The 14,068-nt window shown below is 45.8% G+C and overlaps 2 protein-coding genes across 7 annotated transcripts; one reads left to right on the top strand and one right to left on the bottom strand.

The window, feature by feature from the left end:
- Positions 1-2,511: 2,511 nt before the first annotated feature.
- LOC120639754 lies at positions 2,512-5,018 on the bottom strand. 5 transcript variants are annotated; one of them, XR_005661649.1, is made up of 4 exons: positions 4,312-4,411; positions 3,573-3,691; positions 3,139-3,177; positions 2,512-2,725 (listed from the first exon to the last, which is right to left on the bottom strand). XR_005661649.1 is itself a non-coding variant. In XM_039915639.1 (4 exons), the coding sequence occupies exons 1-4, from the start codon at positions 4,731-4,733 to the stop codon at positions 2,714-2,716; spliced, it is 288 nt and encodes a 95-aa protein (XP_039771573.1). In that variant the 5' UTR covers positions 4,734-5,018; the 3' UTR covers positions 2,512-2,713. The 5 variants fall into 5 exon arrangements, 3 of the variants coding, with proteins under 3 accessions (XP_039771573.1, XP_039771572.1, XP_039771571.1); XR_005661648.1 differs by having other exon boundaries at positions 3,573-3,873; positions 4,312-4,410; XM_039915639.1 differs by lacking the exon at positions 4,312-4,411 and adding an exon at positions 4,611-5,018 and having other exon boundaries at positions 3,144-3,177.
- Positions 5,019-9,794: 4,776 nt separating this feature from the next.
- On the top strand, positions 9,795-13,024 carry LOC120639752. 2 transcript variants are annotated; one of them, XM_039915635.1, is made up of 2 exons: positions 9,795-9,955; positions 10,509-13,024. In XM_039915635.1, the coding sequence occupies exon 2, from the start codon at positions 10,531-10,533 to the stop codon at positions 12,871-12,873; it is 2,343 nt and encodes a 780-aa protein (XP_039771569.1). In that variant the 5' UTR covers positions 9,795-9,955; positions 10,509-10,530; the 3' UTR covers positions 12,874-13,024. The 2 variants fall into 2 exon arrangements, with proteins under 2 accessions (XP_039771569.1, XP_039771570.1); XM_039915636.1 differs by having other exon boundaries at positions 9,803-9,955; positions 10,422-13,024.
- Positions 13,025-14,068: the final 1,044 nt, after the last annotated feature.

Genomic DNA, 14,068 nt, shown 5'->3' with positions numbered 1-14,068 from the left:
GTCACGATCTGATCGTTGCTCTCCTGTAGGAACAAAAAGCGTGGCGATAGATAAATTTAAGTGCAACCAAGGAAGACCTTGTTGCAATAAGTCTGATACAATTGCAACGACTACGACAGCTAGTGCAACCACAAAATTTCGTGGCAATACGTACATGATATTGCATCTTGAGGCAAGAAAGGAAGCAATAGCCCCCCATGTATTGCAACAACGCACCAAGAAATTTGCAACCCAAATCAGACGTTGCTATATTGCCGTTCAGAAGCAACCAACGCTAGTATGGTTGCCATAGCACCTTTCTATTGCAACACACGACATGCTAATGCAACTCAGAAATGATGTAGCAGAATTCCCAACCAATTGCAACACAAAACCTAAAAATGGCTGCATTAGGGTCACCCTGTTGCATCACAAAAAATAAATATCGCAACACAATTTACGTGTAATAATAGGCACGCATATTACAACCGAATCACTGTTTCGGTGCCATAGAACCCCCCTATTGCACCCAAATTAGTGGTGATGCCTAAACGTTTCATGGCTATAGGGGGAAAACCACGTAGTGTCTCATGTATATCTGGATAAAATTTATATTACCTGTAGCAACGCACGAGCACTGTACTAGTATGAAATAGAGTGTGTTTGGCTATTACCTCTCCGGTGCGGTCTGGTTTCTTTTCACAACTTTATCAAATCTCCAGCAAGCAAGCTAATTAGGATGTGTTTGCCATGGTGATAAAGCAAGGTGTCAGTCAGCGGCGGAACCAGAAATTTTGAATAAGGGGGGGCCGCATACACTTTATACTATACGTGAGAAAATCTATCAAGATATATATACGTGTCACCAATATTTTAGATAGAGAAAATGCTTCACATATGTTCTAGTTGCACTTTACAACTTCGCAGCATACAAGCAGCCATCTACTAACGTATTGCAAATTTGTATTCTCTTTCTTTCATAAAATAAAAGATTATAACATACTCTCTCCGTCCCACAAAAAGTGTAATTTTAGAAAATTTTAGACACATTACTCATCCAAACAAATGACTTTGTTACCTCTAATTACTTCTACCAATTATGATTGAAAACTGTGTTATTTGTTTGGTTTTCTTGAAATGTAGGGCATTCTAGAGTTTGAAATTTGTACTCAAATGTAAGGTATTATGGGTTGAGAGTAGACCAAACCATCTTAATTGCGCATCGTTTCCGGTTCTTTTCCAATAGAAAGACATGCATGCAGCCATGAAGGAGGAGGTGCATGTGGGCGAGGTGCATGAGGAAGGGCATGCTACTTTAATTATTAGCACAGTTACCCAAATAGAGTCCCAATACTTAATAATTAGAGGTAGAAGAGTTTTTTCTACATTGCCAGGACCTGTCCTAAAAACTCCAGAACGTCTTACATTTGAGGACGGAGGGAGTAACATTACCTAGCTAGATGTGTATTACGTGCACCGTTCAGTATGCGTTGTTGGGTATGTTAAGGACGATAGCTGAAAAACTTAAGTACAAAATATCGTTGCATTGATAACTTATGTGTTGGGCTTTAGAATATAGGTGGGGGTTAAAAAAATTCACTGGTTTTAGGGGCGCCGTGGCCCCTGCTCGCCCCCCTGGTTCCGCCGTTGGTGTCAGTGGTATAACTATGTTTGGTTACAGTGGCAGAGCTAGCCACGAAATAGCCATGAAGCTAAGGGGGCTCATTTTCTCCACTCCTTCCTTCGTTTCTTCTTCCAGACCCGACCCCGTGTTAGGCTGGACCTGGGCCAACAAATCCGATTCGATGATCGGGTCGAGTTCAGGTTTGGTACCTGTCTCAGAGTGTTCTTTCCCTTCAGCCTCAAGCCGGGCACTAATGTTCCCAATTTCAATGAGGTTTGCATCCTCTCGCTCAAGCAACCATTTTATGCAGGCCTGCAGCTTCTTGATGTATTCCATCATCTGCTCACTCTTTCCCTGCACAGCGAATTGGGGGAGCAATGAGGACAAAACAGGGTACACTACAAAAAAATCTGTTGATCCATGACGATTAAATTTCGTCACAGATCACTAAAAAACCGTCATAAAACAGTATCTATGACGATCTCAAATAACGTCATATATTGAACGTCATAGATCACACCTCGTGACGTTCCTTAAATTTTCGTCATAGATTGCTTGATCCATGACGTTTTAAAACCGTCATGGAATATCCCCGGGCCCCCGAAGCCCAACCCAAGCCCGTTTTCTATGACGAAAATTAACGTCACGAACAATATAATTTTTGTCACAGATTCAATTGCCATGTCACACAATGATGACATGGAAGATGACGTGGTTGCTGACATGGCGATGATGTGTAAATTTATGTGGTCGATGACATGGCTGCTGACATGGAATGGCTGCCACATGAATGATGATATAGCAGCAAGCTAGTTGGTCAGTTTGCATTGGGCCCATTTGCTTATAGCCAGCCCATTAAAATAAAGCCCATTTTTCTAATTAATCAATTATCATTTCAGCACAAATCGTGATATAAACCAGCTCATATATATAGATAAATTCTGATCCAACATCTCATCACATACATACAACATCAAAGTTTTTTGATCCAGCAAAAAATAAGTTTAAGTGTAGTTAATCTAGCACAAAATCTGACAATACTGCCAAAAAGTAGCTTCAAGCGAACCCATGTTTCAAGCACGAGCTCAAATTTTGCATCCTTCTCAGCTTTTAATTGCATACCTGCACATGATATAGCACACATGGTGAGTACAACTGATGCATTACTTTTCTCAACCAAAAACCAATCTTAATTAATAGAAAAGTATTACGGTAACATTGACATAAACACTAGGAAGTAGGCACTAAACGAAAAAGATTATACAAGAACCAAAATCACTCATAGCAGTTTCAATTTCTCAATGCAAATCCTTCAGGAGCTTGGATGACCTATTATTTGTTATCAAACACAATAAAAATATCATAGAATAGCATAATGTAATCAATATGACATTAGTAGCTCATTCTGCATATAGCAATATAGGCCAGCAGGTGAACAGTAGTACTACAACTTGCATATTTAATATTTCACTCTATTAACATAGTATCGTTCTTAAACAGTAACAATCAGGTAAGAGAATTGAGATGGACTTGACCTGACCCTGGGTCTAAACCACCAAATGCCCCTGCCACACCTGAAAATTAATTTGAAGAAGATAGATTAGACAATGGCCCTGCCACACATCAGCAGACACCAGGAGCCAAACAGTAATCAAATATTCAGATGAGATTTCAAGTTTACATCAAGGTCGTATAACTGCTTAGTTACAGGTTCAGAAAACTTATGCATAAAAGTTTCAATTGTCATTCTTAATTAGAGCGTCATGGTTTAAACTAGCATTATTATAAGTTCAAACTTCGGAGCATCATTCCAAGGAAACAAATCACTATACAGAACAATTTTCAAGTTTAGCTTTTCAAGGACTAAGAGCATTACGAGTTCAGATATTGCATTGCAAGTTCAGATTAAAGACTTTCAGAGCATCATTACACGGCACCAGCGGTCTAGCAAACAAGTGTGAAGCAATACCTTTCTAGCATTCGGTCGAACATGTTGCTTGCATCACGAATATACTCTTTGCTCCTGGAGCCTGGGTCTGCAATGGCCGCCAATGTTGTATCTTCAATGGGAGCCATGCTTGGTGCTACCTGAAAGAAGAGAGGCACATATTCACTCACAGGTCAGAAATCACATTAGGGCAGCACTGCTGCTGCCCTGAATTGCCGACGACGGAATCACAAATTAATAAAACAGCAGAGAACCGAGAGCTGAGGCAGCGAACAAAGAAAGAATGAAGGACGAGCTGAGCATAGAAAGCACAAAACACCAGCTGCAGAGGCAGGCACACAAGAAGAAATTAGATCACAATAAGGCAGGAAGCTAAGGTGTCACCTGCCTCATCTTTCATTTTACTCGCACAAACAAGCCATATGAATGTTCAGATTATAATGATAGGCTGTGCTAATAAACTGATGTCAAAGTTCAAAACAAAACTATGGTGCATTCTCAGACATAAGATTAACAAAATTGATGATGTAAACCGAACCAGATTGATTAAAAAGAAGTACCAGCGATCTGAAAAAATGAATCAAGGAAATTATAGACTTGTCCAAGGGGAGAAAGGTCAGGTTGCAAACGCTGCTTGCCTCTTGTGGCCGGATGTGAACGAGCAGCTCTAATCCAAAATCAGTAAATACCTAACACTACGAATCTCTCTAGATCCAGAATGAGAGAAGGAGGAAGAGGCAAAGGGGGAGGAGAGATGCACCTGGGCGAGACGCCGCTGTTTGACTCGAGACCGGCATGGGAGTAGCTGCCGACGCCTCTGACGCGAACCCTAGCAAGAACGAGGGGATGAGAAGGGGAACATGGAGGGGATGAGCCAGATTGTTTGCGTTCTACTCCTATGCAGATAACCCAACCGGAGTCAAACAGCAACAAGAGGATGAGAAAAAAACAAACACATTCAGCATCTAGTCCGAGCTTGACTACCAAGCAAGCAACATTACGAACCTAAACAGACTGATGCAGATCTGAACAACAAGAAAGAATGAAAGCAACACCCACATCTAGGAACCGCCAGGAAGGGGGTGAGGGAGGTGAGGAGGGGGCCCTGCCGCAGTTGGAGGCGGAGGCCGGGCGCTCCGGCGTCGGCAGCGGCGGGCAGTCCCCTGAGAGCGAATCTAGCATCACCTACAGCTTCCTCCGCTCCGCGCAGCCTTGGTCGCCATTCTGTCACCGAGCAGCCGTGGCCGCCGTCCGCTCGCCCAGCAGCCGTGGTCGCCGTTCGCTCGCCCAGTAGCCGTGGTCGCCATCTCCTCACAGCGGCGGGCAAATCTGAGGAGCAGCGTCAGCCGCCTGGGGCCAATGGATAGCACGAGGCACGCCACTGCTTTACTTTGGGGAGCTGCACGCAGATCTGAGGGGGGAGGGAGAGAGGAGGGAGCTTGACGCGGGGGAAGGGGGCGGCCGGGCGCCGGGTGTGAGGGATTGTTGTTGCTAGGGTTTCTGAGAGAGGTTTTATAGAATGGGGATGTGATGAGATCCGTTCGATCAGCGATGGACGGTTATAAATTGTTGGGCCAAAATGGGCCTAGTTCATTTCTTCCTTGCTTAATATTTTTCTTTTTTCTTTTTATTTTATTGCACCATTGTGAAGTAACACATAAACATAATTATCTTATGCACACAAATATATTTTATATATATAGTAGATTCTATATATAAGTTTTCTCGTACAAGTTTCAATAATTTTAAAACTCATTTGCTATTTTTAATAGTTTAAATGAATTTCTACGAGTTTATCAAAAGTAATTATGGATTGAACTATATGTATTGCAAATAATATCTAAAAAATCCCTCAAAAATATATTTTAAGTACCTCTGTTCTATTATAGCTCATTTCGCAAAAATAGATGAAAAGTTCAAATGTTTACAAGGAATAAATCAAACTTATCCATGCAACCTCATTATAAAATAATGATAATAATATCTAAAACCTCTCTAAAAAATCTATAATTTCTCGTAGAATCATTTTGTGAATGTATAATTCTGACATAAAAATTTCATAATATTTTATGATATTTTAAGTATACATAGTTCATAATGGATACATCTCTCACATAGTATCTTGTAATTCAAGTCAAAACTTTGAGTTTTGTGATACTCGTTATACTTTCGAACTCGTATGCATCTCCGATTTGGACAAAACCTTATTTTCACCATAACATCAGAAAATATGAGGTTACATTACCAATTATTATGCTAAAAACATTTTCGATTTTCAATTTTGGTGGAAGAAAACAAGCCGTATAAAACAATACAATTATATAGTACAAAATTATAAATATATCGGAAACTACCGCATGCCCGCTCGCAGCCCAGTGGTTCAGCTTCCTTCTCTCTAACGCGGGGGCGCAGGTTCGACTACCCCATTCGCTGCATTTTTTTAATTTAATTCAACCATCAATAGCAGCTGGTGACATAAAGTTTATCTAAAATAAAATTTAAAAGCATTTGTGTCCTACATGACAGGTGGGTCCATGTTGACGCCATGCAAACAAAATAATTTTCTGCATGTTTATAGAAAATAATTATAATTTGAACTACTTCTATTTCAAATACTATTTAGAAAATTCCTAAAAATAAATTTTAAGTATGGTTGTTCAATTATAGCTCATATCATAAAAATAGATGAAAATTTGAAATGTTTTGTTAGGGATAGTTCAAATTTTTTTCAACCACTTTTTTTATTCAATCACATATGCATGTACCACGAGAGGATAGGGAGTAGAATAGGACTTAGTAGAATGTTGAAATTTGGTTTAAGGCTTTTAGTTTCTTTTTCGTGTGCGCTGACTAAGCTGCCACATAAGCATCAAATAAGAGCAGCAAAAACTTGAATTGAAAATGAAAAATGTCAAAACATATAGTTAAAATAGCTATGACGATTTTTATGACATTAATGTTAAAACGTCATGTTTTGTGGGCTCAGTTATGACGAATTCAATAAAACGTCATAAAGTTCTGGGCCTAGGGTCCATACCTTCAAATTCGTCATAGATTGTGTGCAATTGTGACGCTCCATTAAAATATCATAGAATTTTCGTTATAGATCACCACATTTCTTGTAGTGGTATCATCGTACAGAAAATCAAATTGTCAAGGGCGGGCAGTCATAAAATGGTAAAATTTGAAGTCACCTAACAAAGGCAGCAAGCATTACAAAGGTTGTAGCAGCTGGTTTAGGTGGAATTTTCGTCAGTATGATGGAGAGAAGCTTATCCGTAGCACAAATATACTTTTGTAATTTCTTTATGTTTGGAAATCTATGTGTTTTTACTGGTTGAAGCCTTTATTTTCTACGAAAACATGATTTGGTCTGCAATTTACCAGACGTCACATGTTGAAAGGAAGTAGTAAAATGGCCGGAAGGAAGTTGCTGAATTATTTGTCCATAGTTTCGGTAATCCAGAAATGGTGTTAACACGTTAAGCAGGTCACAGTTGAGAGCACTAGGTGAGAGCTGACATGACAGGTTACTAGTACAACGACCCAACGAGCTAAGGGCATGTAAGGACGGCAAGCCACAAGTGGTTAAAAGGTGAGAAGTATGCACGAGTAGCGAAACAAATGTACAGCGAGTAGACGTGTACCATTCGCAGCTGAACTAGCCAGACAACATGCCTGAAATCACTGCAAAAAACAACATGCCTGGAAGTTAGTGGCATGCACATGAGCGAGCGCAAGGATGTAGGTAGCCTCTCGAAGGGTAACCGAAGATCCGGATGATCGAACTAGCGTTGGTACTAAGCCGAGCACAGCATCCAGGAATGGGAGCGCAGGATGAGAGAGTGAGAGAGAATAAGAAGGCCGATGGAGTATGAGTCACCTTGTAGTCCATCTTGTTCTTGCCCTTCATCTTCTCGTTGAGAAGGGACTCGACGTCCTCCTGCCCGCGAGGACCAGGGGCTCCTCCTCAGGTGGTGGCGGCGGCGGCGGCGAAGCTGCGGAGAGCGGCTGCCTCTCGGCCCCGGTGGCGGTGCGCTAGCGCTTGCCGGCCTACGCGTCCGCCGGGTTGTTCTCCTTGTGGCGCAGCATCCCTAGGCGCATCCCTCGCGTGGACATGGCAGACAGATAGGTTGGTGGATGAATCGATTGATCTAGGGTTTGAGGAGGAGGACGGGGGAGTTGCTTGGCGTGACCAGAGGGAGAGGGAGATTTGAAATCGTTCGAATTTTGGTGGGCCCAGGAGACGCGCATGTGTGGGGCCAACTGCCACCGGCTAGGAGGCGCCGGGCGTGGGCGGGGCACTCCTCCAAGTTGGGCTGGGCCGGCCGATTGTGGTGGTTGGTGGTGCGCGCTACTCTCACAGGCCCAGTCTATTGGGCCAGAGTAGTTGTTCAGTGGATCAGGCCAAAATGATCGTCGATAGGATTTTCCCTTTGTGAAAATAAACGAATCTCTATAAGGCTTCGTTTGGATGTTGGTATTGGAGAGCTTGGCATTGAATTGGATCCAATGCCAAATCAGTCTAGGCATTGAAATGGACACAAATGCCAAAACGATTGTTTGGATGTGGATGGAATTATTAGATGGAATTGAACTAGAGACAAATGCCAATTCTTGTTTGGATGTGCATACCATAAATTTGGGACTTCACCCATCGTCCCATCCTCATCTCCTCTGCACTGCTCGTCCTCACACTGTCACTCTAGGCCTCCAAGGGAGCGGAGCAGCGGCGGTGCAGTAGAGCGGCAGCGGCGCGGGTGGAGCAGGGGAGCGGCGCGGTGGTTGAGCGGTGCAGAGGAGCAGTGGAGTAGCGCAGTGGCTGAGCGTGCAGAGGAGCATAGCGGCGGCGGAGGGAGTGGCGCGGCTGGCGAGGGACGCGGAGGCGCAGGAGGGGTGGGAGGGGAGAAGCGGCACAGCGGCACAGGGGGTGGAGTAGAGCGGGGCGGAGGGCCTGAGGGAGCGGAACGGCGACGGTGGGCTCGGGGGAGCGGCGTAGCGGCCGACGGAGCAGGATGGGCGTGGGGGAGCGGAGGGCCCAGCGGAGGGGCGCGGCGGTCGGCGCAGCAGGAGGGCCGTGGGGAGTGGAGGCTCGGGGGAGCAGCGCGGCGGCCGGCGGAGCGGCACAGCAGCCGGTGGAGCCGAAGGGGCGTGGGGGAGTGGCGGCCGGTCGAGGGGCCGCCGGTGCCGAGGAAGATGAGGGACGGGCTGGCACCGAGGAAGAAGAGAAGGGTCCGTCGGTGCTGTGGGAGAGAGAGGCGGTCGGGGTGCGGGGCGACAATTCAGCCCAATACGGAGCCGGATGGCTCAGAATCGCAGAAGGGAGCTTGGGAGTAAGCTGAATACCGCTTGGTATTGGACTTAGTTTCCAATGCCAATTCCTTAGCCAACCAAACAACAGATATCAGAGACACTCAAGGCCAATTCCAAATTCGGAGCTAGAATATCGACATCCAAACGGGCTCTAATAGTTGAATTGTATTTTTTTAAAAGTAAGTTTGAATTGTGGTATTGAAGAAGCTGTTGGATGAAATGCAATGCAAAGCAGCAGGGTCCGAAAGACAGCCCAATAAGCAAGCAAACGGAAAAGGAAAAGAGCAAAGTGTCTTGGTTGGATCCTCCAAATATATGCTATGCCTTGCTCTCATTGCAAGTTGTGGCCTGCTGATGCTGCGTCCATACTACTCTGCGCCTTTATTTAACCAATGCAACAACAGATCTGATTCTGATGTGAACTATGCATTGCCATCTTGTTCAATACAACATGTATAGGTGACTACACCGTCACCTCTAAGCTCCTATCTGCTAATATAAACGGCAAAGCTTTAGGATCATTTTTTATATACAAAAAATGATTATTTGCCAAATTCAAAGCTAGTGTTTTTATATAAGATGTCTGCTTGCCATAGTCTGCATTGATACAGTCAAAGCTAGTGTTTTATATAATTATTTTTTTCCCGAGAAAGTATTATTTAAAAATATAATTATACCTTGTACATGCATGCCTTGTGACACACACACACACGATCTAGTAATATTCTTTCTGTCTCTGATCATGTGAAGTGGTCCTACTAACTAGTACTACTCTCACTTTCCTCTTTTACTACTTTTTCACCAAATGAAGAGTAAAAGAAAAGAAAGCAAAAATGGAAGGCATATTATTCCAGGTGTTGGAGTATGTAGGACACGCAGCCTATCTATCACTTACACAGTCACATAGAGCTAGGCAACACCAACAGTGCGGTCCGGCAGCATATAGAGGCCTGCCCTACCCACCGCCACCGGCTGGCACAGTCATTACACACACACACCTTAGCTTGCTTGTATCATCATAGTATTTCATTCCTGTTGCTGGAGCTAGCTACCTAGCTCAATTTGCATTGCATTGGGGAAGAAACCAACAGGTAATAACAGCATGCTCATTTCCCATGCATGCATGTGTTTTGTACTTTTGTTCACTTTCCTTGGTCACCAACAAGTGTGTCATATTATATTGTTTCTTTTATTATTTTATACACACACACGCACACACTCTACGAGAGCCTTTTTTTTTAAATAAATTCATCACCAACAGATTTCGTCATTTTAAAACGAAAAGGGAATAATCGGTGATAATATCTTCATCTTTTAGAAATGTAGACGAAAATAGTATGTCGATTTACCAGACAACCACTAACAATACAAACATGTATGAGTGGTTGATCAAAGAAATAGTTTCTCGATCGATTATATTACTGAATGGGACAAATAAATTATCTGGACATTTGCTTTTTCTCTGAACCATCATTTAATTTATCAGCAAAAAATCTGTTACAAATATTTTTTTGAAGAAAATGCTGCTAGAAATATTTTGATGTGATCAAATTTCAGGCAATGCGTGATGTGTTCATCATGCAATGCAATGCAACGGCTAACCAATGAGTGACTGAATGTGCACGCACGACATGCATGCCTCAGGTAGGCAGATCGGTCGTTGGCGATGGGTTTCAACCCTCCGGTGCCGCAGCAGGACAGCGACTGGGAGATCCGGGCGGCCGTGCTGCTGAGCTTGGTCCTCCAGATGTTCCTCATCTTTGTAGGCCCCATGCGCAAGCGCTCCTCGTCTCCGGTACCCCGTTTCATCGTCTGGTCCTGCTACCTCCTCGCCGACTGGGTCGCCGACCTCGCCCTCGGCCTCCTCCTCAACAACATGGGCAACATCGGCGGCGGCGGCAACAACTCTTCCTCCAGCTTCGGCCTCAAGCGCGGTGGCGGCGGCGGCACCGCCGGCAACAATAACGCCAACAACGGCGGCAGTAGCAGCCCCATCATCTTCGCGTTCTGGACGCCGTTCCTGCTGCTCCACCTGGGTGGGCCGGACACCATCACCGCCTACTCGCTGGAGGACAACGAGCTGTGGCTCCGCCACCTCATCGGCCTCCTCTTCGAGCTCTTCTCCGCCTGCGTCATCTTCTTCTGCTCCCTGCACGGCAACCCGCTGATCCACGCCACCGTGCTGGTGTTCGTGGTGGGCATCATCAAGTACGGGGAGCGCACGTACTCGCTCTACTCCGGCAGCGTGGACGGCTTCCGCAACAAGATCCTGGACCCGCCAGAGCCCGGGCCCAACTACGCCAAGCTCATGACGGAGTTCGACTCCAAGAAGAAGGCCGGCCTGGTGGTCGAGATCGACATAGCCAACGGTGAGGCCGAGCAGGCGCACGAGGAGATGGAGAAGCAAGAGACCAAACGGCTGGTGCTGGACAGCAAAAAGACCGTGGAGGCCCGGGCGTACGAGTTCTTCCTCGTCTTCCGCCGGCTCTTTGTCAACGTCATCCTCAGCTTCAAGGAGCGGCGACTGAGCCAGGCCTTCTTCCTGGAGCGGGTGGCCAGGACGCCCAAAGAGGCGTTCGAGGTGATCGAGGTGGAGCTCAACTTCATCTACGACATGGTGTACACCAAGGCGCCCCTGGCGCACAAGAAGGTCGGGTGGGTCCTCCGCTGCATCTGCTCCTGCTGCCTCGTCTCCGCGCTCGTCATCTTCTTCTTCCTCGACAAGCCCGGGCACCAGATCCTGCTCGTCGACGTCGGCATCACGTACGCGCTGCTGCTGGGTGGGCTGGCACTGGATGTGGTGGCGCTGCTCATGATCTTCTTCTCCAACCGCGCCAAGGTGTACCTGGAGGAGCGGTCGTCGCGGTTGGGGCTGGTGGGCTGGCTGGCGAAGCTGAGGCAGGCCACCAAGCGGTGGGAGACGCGGCGATGGTCGGGGAAGACCTCGCAGCTGAACCTCATCACGCACTCCCTGGGCAAGCCTGCCCATGCCTGGTGCTGTCTCGGCCTCAACAAGGTTGCCGACTTCCTGGGCCTCGACGACATCGTCGACGACTTCGTCTTCATACGCCGCGTCTGGCTCACCAAGAGGGAGAAGAACAAGTTCTGTGAGCGGCTTCGCCGGGTTGTTCCCAAGTGCTGCAATAAGGCGGGTGTACACGACATGGACGACGACGACCCGGAGGAGTCACGTCTACTGGACTTCATCTTCGAGGGTCTCAAAGGCGCGGCTCAGAAGCTGGACAAAAAGCACGAGATCATGGAGGTGTGCAGCCGCCGGGGCAAGGGTGTCATCGACCGCCTTGAGAAGCACATCAAGGATGGGCTCAAGGATGGCGACGACGCCAATCATAACAAGGCCAACAAGTTCGACCTCATCATGGAGAGCGTGACGATCAAGGACTTCGACGAGTCCCTGCTGCTGTGGCACATCGCCACCGACCTGTGCCGCCACAAGCACGACGGGCTTGGTGCTTCGAAGGAAGAAACCCCACGGTTTCGAGCCATCGGCAAGACCCTGTCGGAGTACATGCTATACCTGCTCATCAAGCAGCCGGACATGCTGGCGGCGACGGCCGGCATCGGCCTGCTCCGCTACCGGGACACGCGCGCCGAGGCGCAGAGGTTCTTCAACTCCATGGCGGCGTGGAACCCTGACCACAACCACGAAGACGCGCGGAGCATGCTGCTCAACGTCAACACCACGCGGAGGCCTGCGGAGGTGAAGGGCGACCGGAGCAAGTCGGCGCTGTTCGACGCAGTCATCCTGGCCAAGGTGCTCCGGGAGCTGGACGAGACGTTCATGTGGGAGGTCATCACGGGGGTGTGGGGCGAGATGCTGACGTACGCCGCGGGCAAGTGCCGGGGAAGCATGCATGTCCGGCAGCTCAGCCGCGGCGGCGAGCTCATCACCCTCGTCTGGTTCCTCATGGCGCACATGGGGCTCGGCGACATGTACCAGATCCAGGAAGGGGACGCCAAGGCCAAGCTCATCGTCAGAGACCAGTAGTAGCGTAGGAATCTCAGCTCGCTCTTTGTCGTCTATATGTGTTCCCTTCTCTTCGTCTTCCATTTACCACCGTTGCTGATTTTATAGAGGGTCGCTGAGTGTTATATTATCACACTGATTATATTATTCGGTTGTTTGTCACTGGTCATCAGCTAAGACCACAATAAAAGTATATTTTTATACATACTCACGTGCCGACAGCTCACACTCGGCAAAGACCAAACTTCGCCAAGTGCCTAAGCTGGCACTCGGCAAAGACCACACTTCGCCGAGTGCCGTCGGGTGGCACTCAGCAAATATAGTTCTGCCGAGTGCCTAATGTCTGGCACTCGGCAAATAGTTTGAATTTTTTTTTTGGCATTCAATTTTTTTATTCTCCACTTAAATTTGAGAATTTAATCCCTGGTAACATAAGATACTTTTATTGATTGGTTTACTATATTCTGTTAATTTTTTTGTTTGCGGGGAATAGTCGGTCGAAGTTAATTTAAAATTAGAAGTGGGTCGAAATTTCGAAATCAATGAATGGAAATGTGATATTCATGTACTTGAATCAAAACTAATGCCGTATGCGCGAAAGAACTTAAATGTTGAAGCATCTTTATCACAAAGAACTTGATTACAAACGTGTGCACGGACGTTCGGAAAAAACCAAAAATAGCATACAATGTCTGAAAATCATGGGACTTGTGCAAATCTCTTGGTTTCATGCGAGCATAAAGTGGAAAAAAATTGACAACGTTTCGGACACGTGACAATGTATGCTGCTTACAATCCGGAGGATCTCCGAAGAAGTTTCAGAGAGATGCGTAGTATCCGGTTGGATTTGTGGTTGAAATGAAAGTGGCATAGGATTTTCAATGTGAAACTTTTTGTATAGAGAAATAACAACAAAATATGCGTCCTGTGAAAATTGGGTTATTTTTTGATTTTGTTATATATATATATATATAATTTTTCTGGTACACATTCAAAATCAATATATTTAGTTTCAACTTGATCTTTAAGCGCATGAAATAATATGTATTTTTGCATAAAATCATGAACCATAAATTTTTGCATTATTTTGGCAAATTATTTAGTTGATATTCACTAAAATTTTGTTACATACCTCATCAAAACGAATTTGTTGATATAAATTAAATTTGTCTTTAGAAACACATGAAATAATAGGTTTTTTTGCATAAAATCATGA

This window comes from Panicum virgatum, chromosome 7K (genome assembly GCF_016808335.1).
Source record: "Panicum virgatum strain AP13 chromosome 7K, P.virgatum_v5, whole genome shotgun sequence".
Classification (NCBI taxonomy): domain Eukaryota; kingdom Viridiplantae; phylum Streptophyta; class Magnoliopsida; order Poales; family Poaceae; genus Panicum; species Panicum virgatum.
This window is presented reverse-complemented; position numbering and strand designations above follow the sequence as displayed.

Bases quoted from the DNA above. Each gene is read 5' to 3' on its own strand.
- LOC120639754 (XM_039915637.1), bottom strand. From the start codon at position 4,733: ATGCTAGATTCGCTCTCAGGGGACTGCCCGCCGCTGCCGACGCCGGAG. The intron at 3,692-4,610 runs GTGGGTGTTGCT...CTCTTCTTTCAG, and splicing joins CTTCCTGGCGGTTCCTAGAT to GTAGCACCAAGCATGGCTCC. The intron at 3,178-3,572 runs GTATTGCTTCAC...ATTAATTTTCAG, and splicing joins TTCGACCGAATGCTAGAAAG to GTGTGGCAGGGGCATTTGGT.
- LOC120639752 (XM_039915635.1), top strand. From the start codon at position 10,531: ATGGGTTTCAACCCTCCGGTGCCGCAGCAGGACAGCGACTGGGAGATC.